The sequence below is a fragment of the Sinocyclocheilus anshuiensis genome, unplaced genomic scaffold (genome assembly GCF_001515605.1).
Source record: "Sinocyclocheilus anshuiensis isolate Anshui unplaced genomic scaffold, SAMN03320099.WGS_v1.1 scaffold412, whole genome shotgun sequence".
NCBI classification, from domain to species: Eukaryota; Metazoa; Chordata; class Actinopteri; order Cypriniformes; family Cyprinidae; genus Sinocyclocheilus; species Sinocyclocheilus anshuiensis.
In genome coordinates, this window is record NW_015558661.1 from 1,638,824 (window position 1) to 1,651,582 (window position 12,759).

The following is a 12,759-nucleotide window of genomic DNA, read 5'->3' on the forward strand; positions in this document are numbered from 1 at the left end:
GTGGCCACACCCTTAATTATGCAGAACTTTAAGGCTTAAAATAATTTAAACGGATGAGTTATAAAAAAATTCACCCCCCTCACAGTTGTCATGAAGGGCAAAATTAGCTATATAGACCAAAACCACTTTTGTATCAGGCTGTAAACATATTTTTTTCTGCTGTAAAGTTGGGCATTTTAACATGGGGAGTCTATGGGACTGACTCCCTTTTGGAGCGAGCCTCTAGCGGCCAGTCGATGAATTGCAGTTTTAGTCACTTCCGTATTGGTTTCACGAGAGAGACTGGAAGGTTGCCGCTTGGTTAGAACGCTTGGTTGAGTGCATCAGACAAGACAACGAAGAAGAAGTGCTGCTGTAGCCTCAAGTTTTCGCAAGTAATTACACATACACCTGAATAATTATGTATGCAAATATGTATCTTACAATTATGAAAACATTTTTATAATAAATTGCTGACAGTAAAATACTGGACAATGATGTAATCTGCAGAATTTACACTTCAATTATGAGACTACAGTGTTTCCCATACATTGAGTGCGGGTGTTTTTATATCACTGTATTTCTGAAGGAAACCGACTATCTTCAGAAAATTGGATGTCATTTTCATTTAATCTTGCAAGTAATGTCTGATAAAGCAGTGTTTTTTTGAGCGGACCGCTGTTTTGTGTACAGCCGTTACCGGGGAAACCTTGATCTCTACCACTCCAACAGCGCCTCCTGCTGGCAGAGAATGAGACCCATGGACCTTCTGGAGGGCCAGTTTGCTCAGGATGAAGTCGCCAGAAACCAACTCTTTGAGAGAGTGCTCAAGGTCCATAATCGAGATGGCCTTATCAGCTGCTCTATCAGGGTGAGAAGGACACTCTTACTTTATTTTAGTATATTTTAGTACAGTATACTTTATATATATTATATTTTTATATTTATTCCTATATTTATACACTTTGGAAACACATGTAGTACATATTATTGATCAGCATTTGTCTCACGTCTGTCAAGATTTGTATTCAGACACTCATCCATCTATTAATCCAGCCATCCATCATTTTTTCTGCCTTCATTTATTTTCTTTTATAAGACTGTACCTTCCCAGACTCAAAGCAATCTTTGATTGTGTGTGACTTGCTTATCAATGGTCTGTGATTCCTTTCGTACATGGAAAAAAAACTACGTTTTTGAATATCTTCATAGCTGGAAGTTGTTTTTCTTCACTAGGATATCAAATAAAATGCCTCTCAGTGCAAAAGATAACTCCATTGAGTGTTCAGAAACATTTAGAAATTCATTTGAACAGCATCATCTGATGTGCCAGACAGGTCTGTGATGTAAGCAGGTTATCTGGGGATCATAACAGAAACAACTTTATCAAGTTTCACCACAACTTAAGGGCTTTTGTTCAAATGTTGAGGAGAAAATTAAACGGTTTGCATTGATTTATAAATGTTCTGTTAGATACTCAACAAAGTCCTTTCATGTCCAAGTTCAGTCACTCTGTCCATTCTTACAACTTAGTCTTGATTATGTCGACACAATTATTCATGTCACAGAGCCTACAAGTCTATGCATATTGCCAGCTTCATTTGCACAGCAAGCCCTCTGCTCACTGGAGTGTGATAAATGGGCGTGGCTTGTCTCCTACTGATTAACATCACCATATTTCACTGTACCATGAAATAACGGCCGATATTTTCATAATCGATAATTCACAGACAGTTCATGTGCTTGCATTCTAATCAGGGATAAAGATTATTATGCTTTTGGATAGACTTGAAATTGGTGTTCAGCAAACTAACTGAAATTTGACCTTTGGTGTACAGGCAACCACAGTAGAAGACATGGAGGCAAGACTGGACTGTGGGTTAGTGAAAGGCCATGCCTATGCGGTGACCGACGTTCGCAAGGTCCGTCTGGGACATGGCCTTCTGGCGTATTTCAAGTCAGAAAAGCTACACATGATTCGCATGAGGAATCCCTGGGGTGAAAAGGAGTGGAGTGGACCGTGGAGCGATAGGTGAGACTGCCCCCTCTTGGATTGTAGGTATTACATACAGACTCTATAGCAGGGGTATCCAATCCTGTGGATTTTAGTTCCAACACACTTGCCTAGAAGTTTCAAATGAGTCTAAAGAGCTTGATTAGTTGGTTCAGGTGTGTTTAATTGGGGTTGGAGCTAAACTCTGCAGAACAGTGCCCCTCCAGGATCTGATTTGGACACCCCTGATCTAGAGCATGGTGTATGACAGGGTTTGCAAACGCCTGGGGATTTGTGAGGAAACTGCAGGGGGTATGAGTTGATGGAAAGCTAATAAGTAGGTCATAAGCATGTAAAATTAAAATAAATAAATCATTTTAAAATAAAAACAATCAAAATAATACTCTTACTAAAAACATGAAACATTTCATTTGTTTACCTGCATGTGACCAATAATCTAAATTAGAGAACTGTGAATATGTAGATGTGTTGTTAAAGGATTGAAATATTATTTGAAAATCTCATGGGGTACTTCGGGTAAACGTAAGTTTAAAAAAAATTTGCCTGTCAAAAGGTTTGGGAATAATTAGAAAGAAACTGAATTATTTTTTACATTTTTTATGATAGGACATGATGGGAGATAAGGGAGCTAATGCCTTGTTTAGACTGTCAGTCCAAATCTGATTTTTGTGCACATCCATTTGGAATCTGATTATATTTAGCAAGTGTAAACCGCAAAAAAAAAAAATCGCATTAAAGGGATAGTTCACCCAAAAATGAAAATTCTGTAATTAATTACTCACCCTCATGTCATTCCAAACCCGTAAGACCTTCGTTCATCTTTGGAACACAAATTAAGATATTTTTGGTGAAATCAGAGAGCTTTCTGACCCTCCGTAGACAGCAAGAGAACTACCACTTTAAGTTTCAGTTCCGTTGAAATGACTTTATACAACAATTTCTCCCCTTCCAGGACAGTTTCCGCCTCCATTCACAAGAGTACCAATGAATAGTGGCGAAGACTGACATGGAAGAGAAAAAAATTGTTTAATAAAGTCATTTTGTTTGTTTCTTTGCATACAAAAAGCATTCTCGTAGCTTCATAACATTACGGTTAAAGCACTGATGTCACATGGACTATTTTAACGATGTCCTTACTACCTTTCTGGGCCTTGAACGTGGTAGTTGCGTTGCTGAAAAAGCAGAGTCAGAAAGCTCTCGGATTTCATCAAAAATATCGTAATTTGTGTTCCAAACATGAATGAAGGTCTTACAGGTTTGGAACGACATGAGGGTGAGTAATTAATGACAGAATTTTCATTTTTGGGTGAACTATCTGATTTTATAATACGTTTTTGTTCGACCTGCACTTCCCAAAAACACATTGTTTCTGCACCAACTGTCAGCATGTTTCCTACAACAATGTCTGACATTTTTACATTTTAAGTGTAAGTAAAAATGTTAGAGCGGTCAGACTGAATGTCATTTGAATCAGTGTTTGCAGAAACAAGGTTGTGTTGTTGTGAAGTGCAGGTCGAGATAAAAATAACAATATACTACTAGTCGGCACAGTTTACATACCTCTTTAAATTTTGAGACTGGTGGAGATGGCAGCATGGAATAAAGCCACAATTTTGGTGTAGGCATAGAAATGCAACTTCATTGACATAGAAACCAATGCAGATATTCCAGAAAATGAAAGAGGGACCCATCTGAACCCATCTGGGATCTGAACCATTGCGATACACAGTGTGGACAGTCAGTCATTTAGAATCCGATACACAATAACCAGATTTGGACTGACAGTGTGAAAGTAAGCTCTAGTTGCAAGCCAGACTCAAACCCAAATTTCCAAATGAGCACCAAAATTCAATGTGTTGAAGCACTTGCTATATTACGACGTGGCGTTGTGATCAGACATTTTTCATCAGACACACATCTTCCCAACACTCAATTCTTTATAATCTCTACAAAAACAGAGTGAAAGCACATACAGAAATGATTTGTCCTTTTGCCTTCTCTAGCTTCCTGCAGTGTAGTACTATACATCCTCAGAGACTAGAGAAAACCATTTCTCTCCTTCCTCTTGAGATAATTTCAGTATAAATAACACATAGCCGAAGTGTCTATTCTTATCGCTGACTGGTGTGAAATTGAGATATCAAGCCAGGCAGGCTGGTATAAAATAGGAAGCTGCTGTGATTGAAATGCAGAGGTCTGAGGGTGTTAAGAAGACATCCACCTCCTTTCATTTAAATAACTGTGCTCTTGTTTGATGACACCTACCCTAAATATCCACCACTGCAGGTAGCAACATACTATTAAAATGGGGCTGTGTAATTGCAGAGAGGAAAATCTTGAAAATCCTTCTCATCAGTCTTTGTTCAAGTGCTACAACAGACAGGGTTATATTTGCCTCTGAATTATTTACTGGCCAGCCAGAAGACTCTTATTGAGGTGAAAGCAATCTTTCTTCGTATTTCTGCTTGATGAATTATTTATTCTGGGCTTGATTAGAAATACTTGGTTAAGTGCTCTATTTCTTTCACAAAATTCTAGGAAATCTTAGTTGATGGTTATTGGACGCAGGCTGTTGTCAGTGAGTATAGTCGTGTGTGTCGTGTGTGAATGTTTATTTCTCTCAGTCTGGTGTACGATGAGTAATCACTGCTCTGTTTTGTAGCTCAGAAGAGTGGAAGAAAGTGAGCAAGAGTGAGAGAGAGAAACTGGGCGTCACTGTTCAGGATGATGGAGAGTTTTGGTGAGGCTCGCTATACTCTTACCTTCTAGATCAGTAGTGTCTTAACACAGATGGGTTCCAGAAGTCTGAGACTACTAGTCAAAATGCTTCTGTTTTGCATATACTGTGTGTGTGTGTGTGTGTGTCTACATATATATATATATATATATATATATACAGTGGGTACGGAAATATGTATATGTATATGTATGTATTTGTTTTTTTTTTCATTATAATGAAAATAACTAATATATGCAATAACTAATCTTAATTGCTTGAAGTATTGGTTAAAGCATAAACAATTTCCACACAATTTATTAATCTAGGTAATTTATCAATATATTGTTTATTCATTATATTATATTATATTATATTATATTATATATTAAACACTTTGCAGTTAATTTGCAATTTGCATTAATCTAAAACATTAATCCAAAATCATTAACATTAATTACTCCATTACATATGATGGACTAACAATTAAAATTTTTTTTGCATTTATTAATCTAGGTTAATGTTAATTTATTTGTAAATATATGTTCATTTTTACTCTTTTTTTTTTTTTACACAGCATTTGTAAATCTACGTTAATGTCAATTAAGAAACGTACTATTGTAAATTAATGTTTGCATATAATACAATAATGTTAATTAAAACACCTTGTAATGATAGTAATGTATTAGTATATATGGAAATTAAGCTATATGAATACAGTAAATATTGTAAAGAATACTTCTCATTGTTAGTTCATGATATATAATGCAATGACTAATGTTAACATATTGAACAGTTTTGTAAAGTATTACCTTCAAGGGTTAAATTGTTAAAAATTTTGTAAAAAGCAGATCAACTGAACAAAAAAATTTGAGAATATCTTAGAGTTTGTTGTTACCCTGTTTTGCTTCAAAACCTTTATTTCTGTGTTTAAATCAGATTTTATCCCAGATTTAAATCCGATTTTATCCTGAAATCCCAGGTTTTATACTATTGTACCCCAATGCATCTGATAAACGCCTAAATTCTCCATTTATCATAAACTTCTGTTCCCCAACTGGCTGTAAACTGCTTCACCAGGATGAACTTTGAGGATTTCTGTCACTACTTCACCGACCTGATCCTGTGTCGACTGATAAACACGTCTTACTTGAGCATTCATAAGACCTGGGAGGAGGAGGTGATGAGGGGCTCCTGGATCCACCGAGACGACCCGCTCCGCAACCGCGCCGGAGGCTGCATTAACCATAAAGCCACGTTTCTGCAAAACCCACAGGTCAGTGTACCTGTGTGCATCTGCCTTTTTAAAATGTTGTTCTTGTCCTGGAGGCATTTGATGCTTTGGGTCTTCATTGGACTGAGTTTAATGTATGTTTCCGCCCACAGTATGTTTTTGATGTGAGAAAAGTGGAAGATGAGGTGCTGATCTGCCTGCAGCAAAAGGAACGCAGAGCTACTCCAAAGGAGGGCAAAGGCGAGAACCTGGCCATTGGATTTGACATCCATAGGGTACAAAATTACATTCCAACACAATACAAACCTTCACATCTGCTTGCAGATAAAGCCAATGATATAAGAACTAAAAATATAAGTACTGCATGGTATCCTGTCAGTCGATGTTCCTGTCTTAATCAAGCAACTTTTCTACCACCAGGTGGAGTTGAATAGGAAATACAGAATGCACTCGGCTCAGCAGAAGGTCGCAGGGTCAATCTACATCAACTCTCGCTGCGTCTTTCTGAGGAAAGAGCTAAAGGAGGGACGTTACGTCATCATCCCCACAACCTTTGACCCAGGTCAACATGGAGAGTTCCTGCTCAGAGTCTTCACTGATGTGCCTTCAGACTGCAAGTAAAGTAGCTTCCAAAAAAGTATAGACCACACTTGTTGCTTATTAGCATGCATATTACTAGCATATTGGCTGATTATTCATGCACATATTAATGCTTTATTCTGCATGACTATATTCTAGATCCCGTAACCCTACCCCATACCTAAACATAACGTCTTGGTTACGTATGGTAACCCACGTTCCCTGATGGATGGAATGGAGACTTTGTATCGAGTGTACGACACTAGGGGTCGCTCTTGGGAGCCCAAACACCTCTGACATCTTTGAGAAAAGGCCAATCTGACACCTTTGAGAAAAGGTCAAGGAAATTGCGTCTCAACCCACTCAGAGGCAATTCGGAGTTGTGGCATGAAGGACACAACGTCTCTGTTCCCTCCATCATCCTCCCTCCCAGTGGGCAAGGTAGGCCTCTGGCCTGATAGGCCGTTAGGATTACATCCACAATCCAGTAGGAGATCCTTTGTCTGGAGACAGCATTCCTCTTCTGCTGTCCTCCAAAGCAGATAAAGAGCTGTTCAGAACGTCTGAAACTCTGAGTGCGATCTAGGTATGTGTGTAGGGCTCGCATTGGGCACAACAGAGACAGGTCAAGGTCCCCTTCTTGGAAGGGGATAGCTTGCAATGTTACCACCTGGTCCCTGAAAGGAGTGGTGAGAACCTTAGGCACATATCCAGGCCGAGGTCTCAGGACAACGTGAGAGTCTGCCGGCCCGAACTCCAGGCATGATTCGTTAACGGAGAGGGCTTGAAGATCCCCCACCCTCTTGACAGAAGTGAGTGCAGTCAGGAGGGCTGTCTTCATAGAGAGGGCACTGAACTCAACTGACTGAAGAAGCTCAAACGGATCTCTCTGTAAAGCCTGCAAGACCACAGTGAGATCCCAAGAGTGAATCAGACGTGGCCTCCGGGCGCCTCTGAGGAACCTAATAACCAGATCGTGCTTCCCCACTGATCTGCCTCCCACGGTGTCGTGGTTAGCCGCAGTCGCGACCACGTACACCTTAAGTGTAGAAGCAGACAGGTGCCTGTCCAGGCCTCCTTGGAGGAAGGAGAGCACAGATCCGATGCCACATCTCCGAGGGTCCATCCCCTGGAAGAACACCAATTCACTAAAACAAACCACTTCAGGTCGTACAGCCGCCTCATTGAGGCCTGAGTAATGGTATTCACCACTGCTGGTGAAAGGTCTCTGAGTTCCTCCTGGTCGCATCCAGGGACCAAACATGAAGGTCCTTCCTCAGGGAAGGAGAGCACAGATCCGATCCCACATCTCTGAGGGTCATTCCCCTGGGAAGAACACCAATTCACAAAAACGTGCCACTACGGGTCGTACAGCTGCCTCGTCGAGGGGGCTCTGGCCTGAGTAATGGTATTCACCACTGCTGATGAAAGGTCTCTGAGTTCCTTCTGGTCGTGTCCAGGGACCAAACATGAAGGTTCCAGAGATCCGGGCGCGGATGCCAAATTGTGCCCTTCCCCTGAGAAAGGAGGTCCTTCCTCAGGGGAATTTGGCAGGGAGGAACTGATGCCATGAGCACGAGCTCCAAGAACCAGGTCCTGTTGGGCCAATAAGGGGCCTGACTTTGCACAGTGTCTGTGCAATGAGGTTCACTGGGGGAAATGCATACTTGAATAGGCCCCTGGGCCAGCTGTGAGCCAGTGCATCTGTGCCGAGGGGAGCCTCGGTCAGGGAGTACCACAACTGGCAATGGATCGATTCCTACGAAGCAAACAGGTCCACCTGTGCCTGGCTGAACTGACTCCAAATCAGCTGAACCATTTGGGGGTGAAGCCTCCACTCGCCCCTGAGCGAGACCTGTCGCGAGAGGAGATCCGCTACACAATTGAGGTCGCCCGGGATATGAGTGACATGCAGAGACCTGAGTCTGTGCTGGCTCCAAAGTAAGAGATGGGATGAGTTGTGACATGCGATGGGAGCGAACACCACCCTGGTGGTTGATGTATGAAACCGTCGCTGTGTTGTCCATCCAGACTAACACGTGCTTGCCTTGGATCAAGGGTCGAAACCTCCTCAAGGCCAATCCAATCAATTGATATGCCAATGCAGTCGAGGGCCTGTCCAGACCCCTGATGCTGCATGCCCGTTGCACACGGTGCCCCAGCCTGTCTTGGAAACATCTGTTGTAACAACAATGCGTCTGGACACCTGTTCTAAGGGCACTCCTGCCCATAGAAAAGAGATGTCTTCCCAAGGACTGAAGGTACGGCGACACAACTGTGTGATGTTCACACGGTGTGAGCCGTGACGCCATGCCCATCTCGGGACTCGGGTACGAAGCCAGTGCTGAAGCGGTCTCATATGCATCAGTCCCAGCAGCGTGACCGCGGCTGAGGACTCCATATGCCCCAGGAGCCTCTGAAAGTTTTTGAGAGGGACCGCTGTTCTCTGCTTGAGAGCCTTCAAGCATTTCAGCACCGACTGAGCACGATCCTGAGAGAGGTGTGCAGTCATCATAACCGAGTCCAATTCTATACCGAGAAAAGAGATACTCTGCACAGGGGAGAGTTTGCTTTTTTCCCAGTTGACCCCAAGTCCCAATCGGGCTAGGTGGTCGAGGACCATGTCCCTGTGTGCGCAAACCAATTCTCGCGAATGAGCTAGGATCAGCCAGTCATCGAGGTAATTTAGAATGCGAATGCCCACTTCCCTGAGAGGAGCAAGGGCAGCCTCTGCGATCTTCGTAAAGACCCGAGGAGACAGGGACAGCCCGAAGGGAAGAACTTTGTACTGATATGCCCGTCCTTCGAAGGCAAACTGAAGAAACGGCCTGTGCCTTGGTAGGATTGAGACATGAAAGTACGCAACAAGGTCTATTGCCACAAACCAATCCTGATCTCTGACACATGTTAATATGTGCTTGAGTGTTAACATTCTGAACGGAAGCTTGTGAAGGGCCCACAAGCATCCTCAAATCCAGGATTGGTCTGAGCCCCCCGCCCTTCTTGGGTACAATGAAGTACGGGCTGTAAAACCCCTTCTTCATTTCAGCCAGGGGGACAGCCGTGGTGGAGCCGAATCCACCTCCCGTCACCCCGTCGGAAGTGGATCCATATTGGCCAGATGGTCCCTCGAAGGAAAACCGAAGAAACGGCCTGTGCCTTGATTGAGACATGAAAGTATGCATCCTTCAGGTCTATTGCCACAAACCAATCCTGATCTCTGACACATGTTAATATGTGCTTGAGTGTTAACATTCTGAACGGAAGCTTGTGAAGGGCCCACAAGCATCCTCAAATCCAGGATTGGTCTGAGCCCCCCGCCCTTCTTGGGTACAATGAAGTACGGGCTGTAAAACCCCTTCTTCATTTCGGCCAAGGGGACAGGCTCGATTGCACCCTTCTCGAGAAGGGTTGCAACCTCCGCCTGAAGAACAGCCACATTCTCACCTCGTACTGAGGTAAACAGAATGCCCCTGAACTTGGGCGGGCGCCTGGCGAACTGAATCGCATAGCCGAGCCAAATGGTTCTGAGGAGCCATCGGAAGGGATTGGAGAGGCTTAACCAAGCATCCAGATACCCTGCCAACAGTCTCAAAGGAACCATGTTTGACATACCTCGGGCAGGGTTCCTGTGGCTGAGCAGAGTGGAAGGCACTGTGGTAGGAGGTTAAACATCCTGTAAAACACACCGTGCCTTGTCCGCAGGGTCTGTCACGTGCCACCGACAGATGAGGGAACATGAGTTCGCCAACATGCGTTGTGTTGGCTGAGTGATAGACCCTTTGCATCTGAACGTGAGGAGGTCTGTTTCCAAACAGGTTCTGATGCATGGTTTCAGCGTCCGGCCGTTGCAAATGGGAGGGCCAAAAATGTACTCTTTTAGAGTAAATTGTACTCTTTTAGAGGAAATTTGCTCTTCTAGAGATCGCCGTTAAAGCACCCAGGGGTACTCTCACAACACTTATCTGTGTATAAGTAGGGAGAGACCTCTGACTGTGCCTTAGATCCAACGACAAGGAATCGAGAGGTGAATGATCGCAACTTCTCCATGAGAGACGCTGCATTCGGCTCTGAAAAACAGAACGAGTGAGCAGATGCCACACTGGCCTATTTATACCCGGATGTCCGGGGCATGGCCAGCTATGCAAATTCTGCAAACCCAATTTCATTGGCCTTTTCTCAAAGATGTCAGAGGTGTTTGGACTCCCAAGAGCGACCCCTAGTGTCGTACACTCGACACAAGGTCGGAGTGAACGAAAGAAAGGGCACTACTACAACAACTACCTTATGTACTATCAAAAAGCAGCAAATTAGGAGTTTATGGATGGAAAAACGTCCTTGTTAATAGTGAATATAATCTAAAGTGTTACCTTGTATACTATTATAGTATTTATTAATAATTTGAATTAGCTTTTATGTTTGTTCAATTTTGATTTTAGTTCAAGTAATTTAGTTATTTGGACATTTTTATTTATTTTTAATTTTTTTTCTATGTAGCTTCATATTCATTTCAGATCAAGTTTTATTTTTTTTAAGTTTAAGCGTTTACATTTTTCTTCTAACATTTATATTTTATTTAATATTTTACTGTAATGTAATGGCTGAAAATTCATATTTGCCATCACAGGAATAAATTACATTTTTAAATATAATCAAATAGAAACATGTTATTTTAAATCGCAATATTTCACAAGATTACTATTTTTATTGTATTTTTTTATCAAATAAATACATCCTTGGTGAGCATAGGAGAATTCTTTCAAAAACATAGGAAAATCTTAACAACCCCAAACTTTTAAACAATAATGCCTTCTTATAGTCTTTTTAAGAATAATAGTCTTAATATGCCATACAATTTTGCTTCTCAAATAAAAAAATTTTTTATACTAGATAAAAAAGATTTCTGATTAAGAACATTATTTGCAGTGTGTTTGTTGTCAAGTCAACATAAGTTTACGTTTTTAAGTTTTTCATGTAATGTTACTATTTTATTTGTATATTTTAGCTTTATTTTGGTTCAAAATCAACCAAATTGATTTTTAGTCGTTTTAGATTTAAATTTTGTTAACATCAACAGCACTGGTACCTTGCTGATATTGTTCCTGCGTGTGTTTCCTTAGAGAATTAACTCTGGACGAGCCTCCACAGACATGCTGGACTGGGATGTGCGGTTACCCTCAGCTGGTCACCCAGGTGCATGTGTTAAGTGCCGAAGGCCTGCAGGGCCAAGATGTCAATGGAGGTATGTCTAGTATTTCTATATATAACAGATATATTGCAGTGTGTGTTTAGAGGGACAAAATCCAATAGCTGAAGATCAGCACTTTTTATTTACCTTGATAAAAGTTTCATTTATGATTTATCCTTTAAAAAAATATTATTTCTTCTGGATGTGATTATACTAATAACAATGTGCAGTTGATTTCTCCCCGTAGACCCTGAAATCAATGCTCTATAATCTGCAGTCATGTACATTTTTTAAAGATAGTTCACCCAAAAATGCAGGTTTTTTTGTCATCATTTGGTGCAGTAAATGACTTTTGGGTGAATTATTCCTTTAAGCCATTATAGATTCAGACACTTATGCTGCTTAATAAGTCTAGAGTTTTTACATACAGAAATCTCTTTTGACCGCACACAGAGCTACAGTGCTTGATCTCCCACAAGACACGCTCTGACTTCTGCACTGGAGGTACTGACTTTTAGCTGCTGCTTAGCATCTAAATGTATCTCCCTCCCCTTATAGAAATGTGAGCATGTGATAAGATTAATCTGAATTCTGAAATGTGTCCAAATCTGCCACACTGTATCTTGTTTATTTGTAGCACTGAATAATATATATTTTTTTAAATACATGTTTTTGGTGTGACTAGCATTACTTATGGCGCTTTTCCACTGCGTGGTACGACTCGGCTCGACACGGCTCAGTACGGTACGGCACGGCGCGGTTTGCCAGTGTCTTTAATTCTCTAGTGTCAGTTTGTGTCCTTTGTTACACCTCAGTACTATGGTTTTAGATTTGCATTTATGTACTTAGTGACACTTTCTTACCAAAGTGAATTATGATAAAGTGTACAAATCACAAATAACAAAACATGCAAAGATAGTCTACCAAGATAAAATCCACAACAATTCCAAAGATATGACAGTGAGTCTCTAATGACATGTTAAAGGGGTCATATGATGCGATTAAAATTTTTCCTTTCTCTTTGGAGTGTTACAAGCTCTTGGTGCATA

The 12,759-nt window shown here is 41.4% G+C and overlaps 1 protein-coding gene across 1 annotated transcript in view; it reads left to right on the plus strand.

Moving 5' to 3' along the window:
* Positions 1 to 739: 739 nt before the first annotated feature.
* Positions 740 to 12,759, plus strand: part of LOC107681070 (calpain-5-like) — a 13,928-nt gene continuing 1,908 nt past the window's right edge. Inside the window, exons 1-7 of the mRNA XM_016477217.1 lie at positions 740 to 850; positions 1,818 to 2,011; positions 4,656 to 4,733; positions 5,790 to 5,985; positions 6,096 to 6,218; positions 6,364 to 6,560; positions 11,643 to 11,764. Coding sequence (XP_016332703.1) covers positions 740 to 850; positions 1,818 to 2,011; positions 4,656 to 4,733; positions 5,790 to 5,985; positions 6,096 to 6,218; positions 6,364 to 6,560; positions 11,643 to 11,764 — 1,021 coding nt within the window. The remainder of the gene's footprint in view (positions 851 to 1,817; positions 2,012 to 4,655; positions 4,734 to 5,789; positions 5,986 to 6,095; positions 6,219 to 6,363; positions 6,561 to 11,642; positions 11,765 to 12,759) is intronic.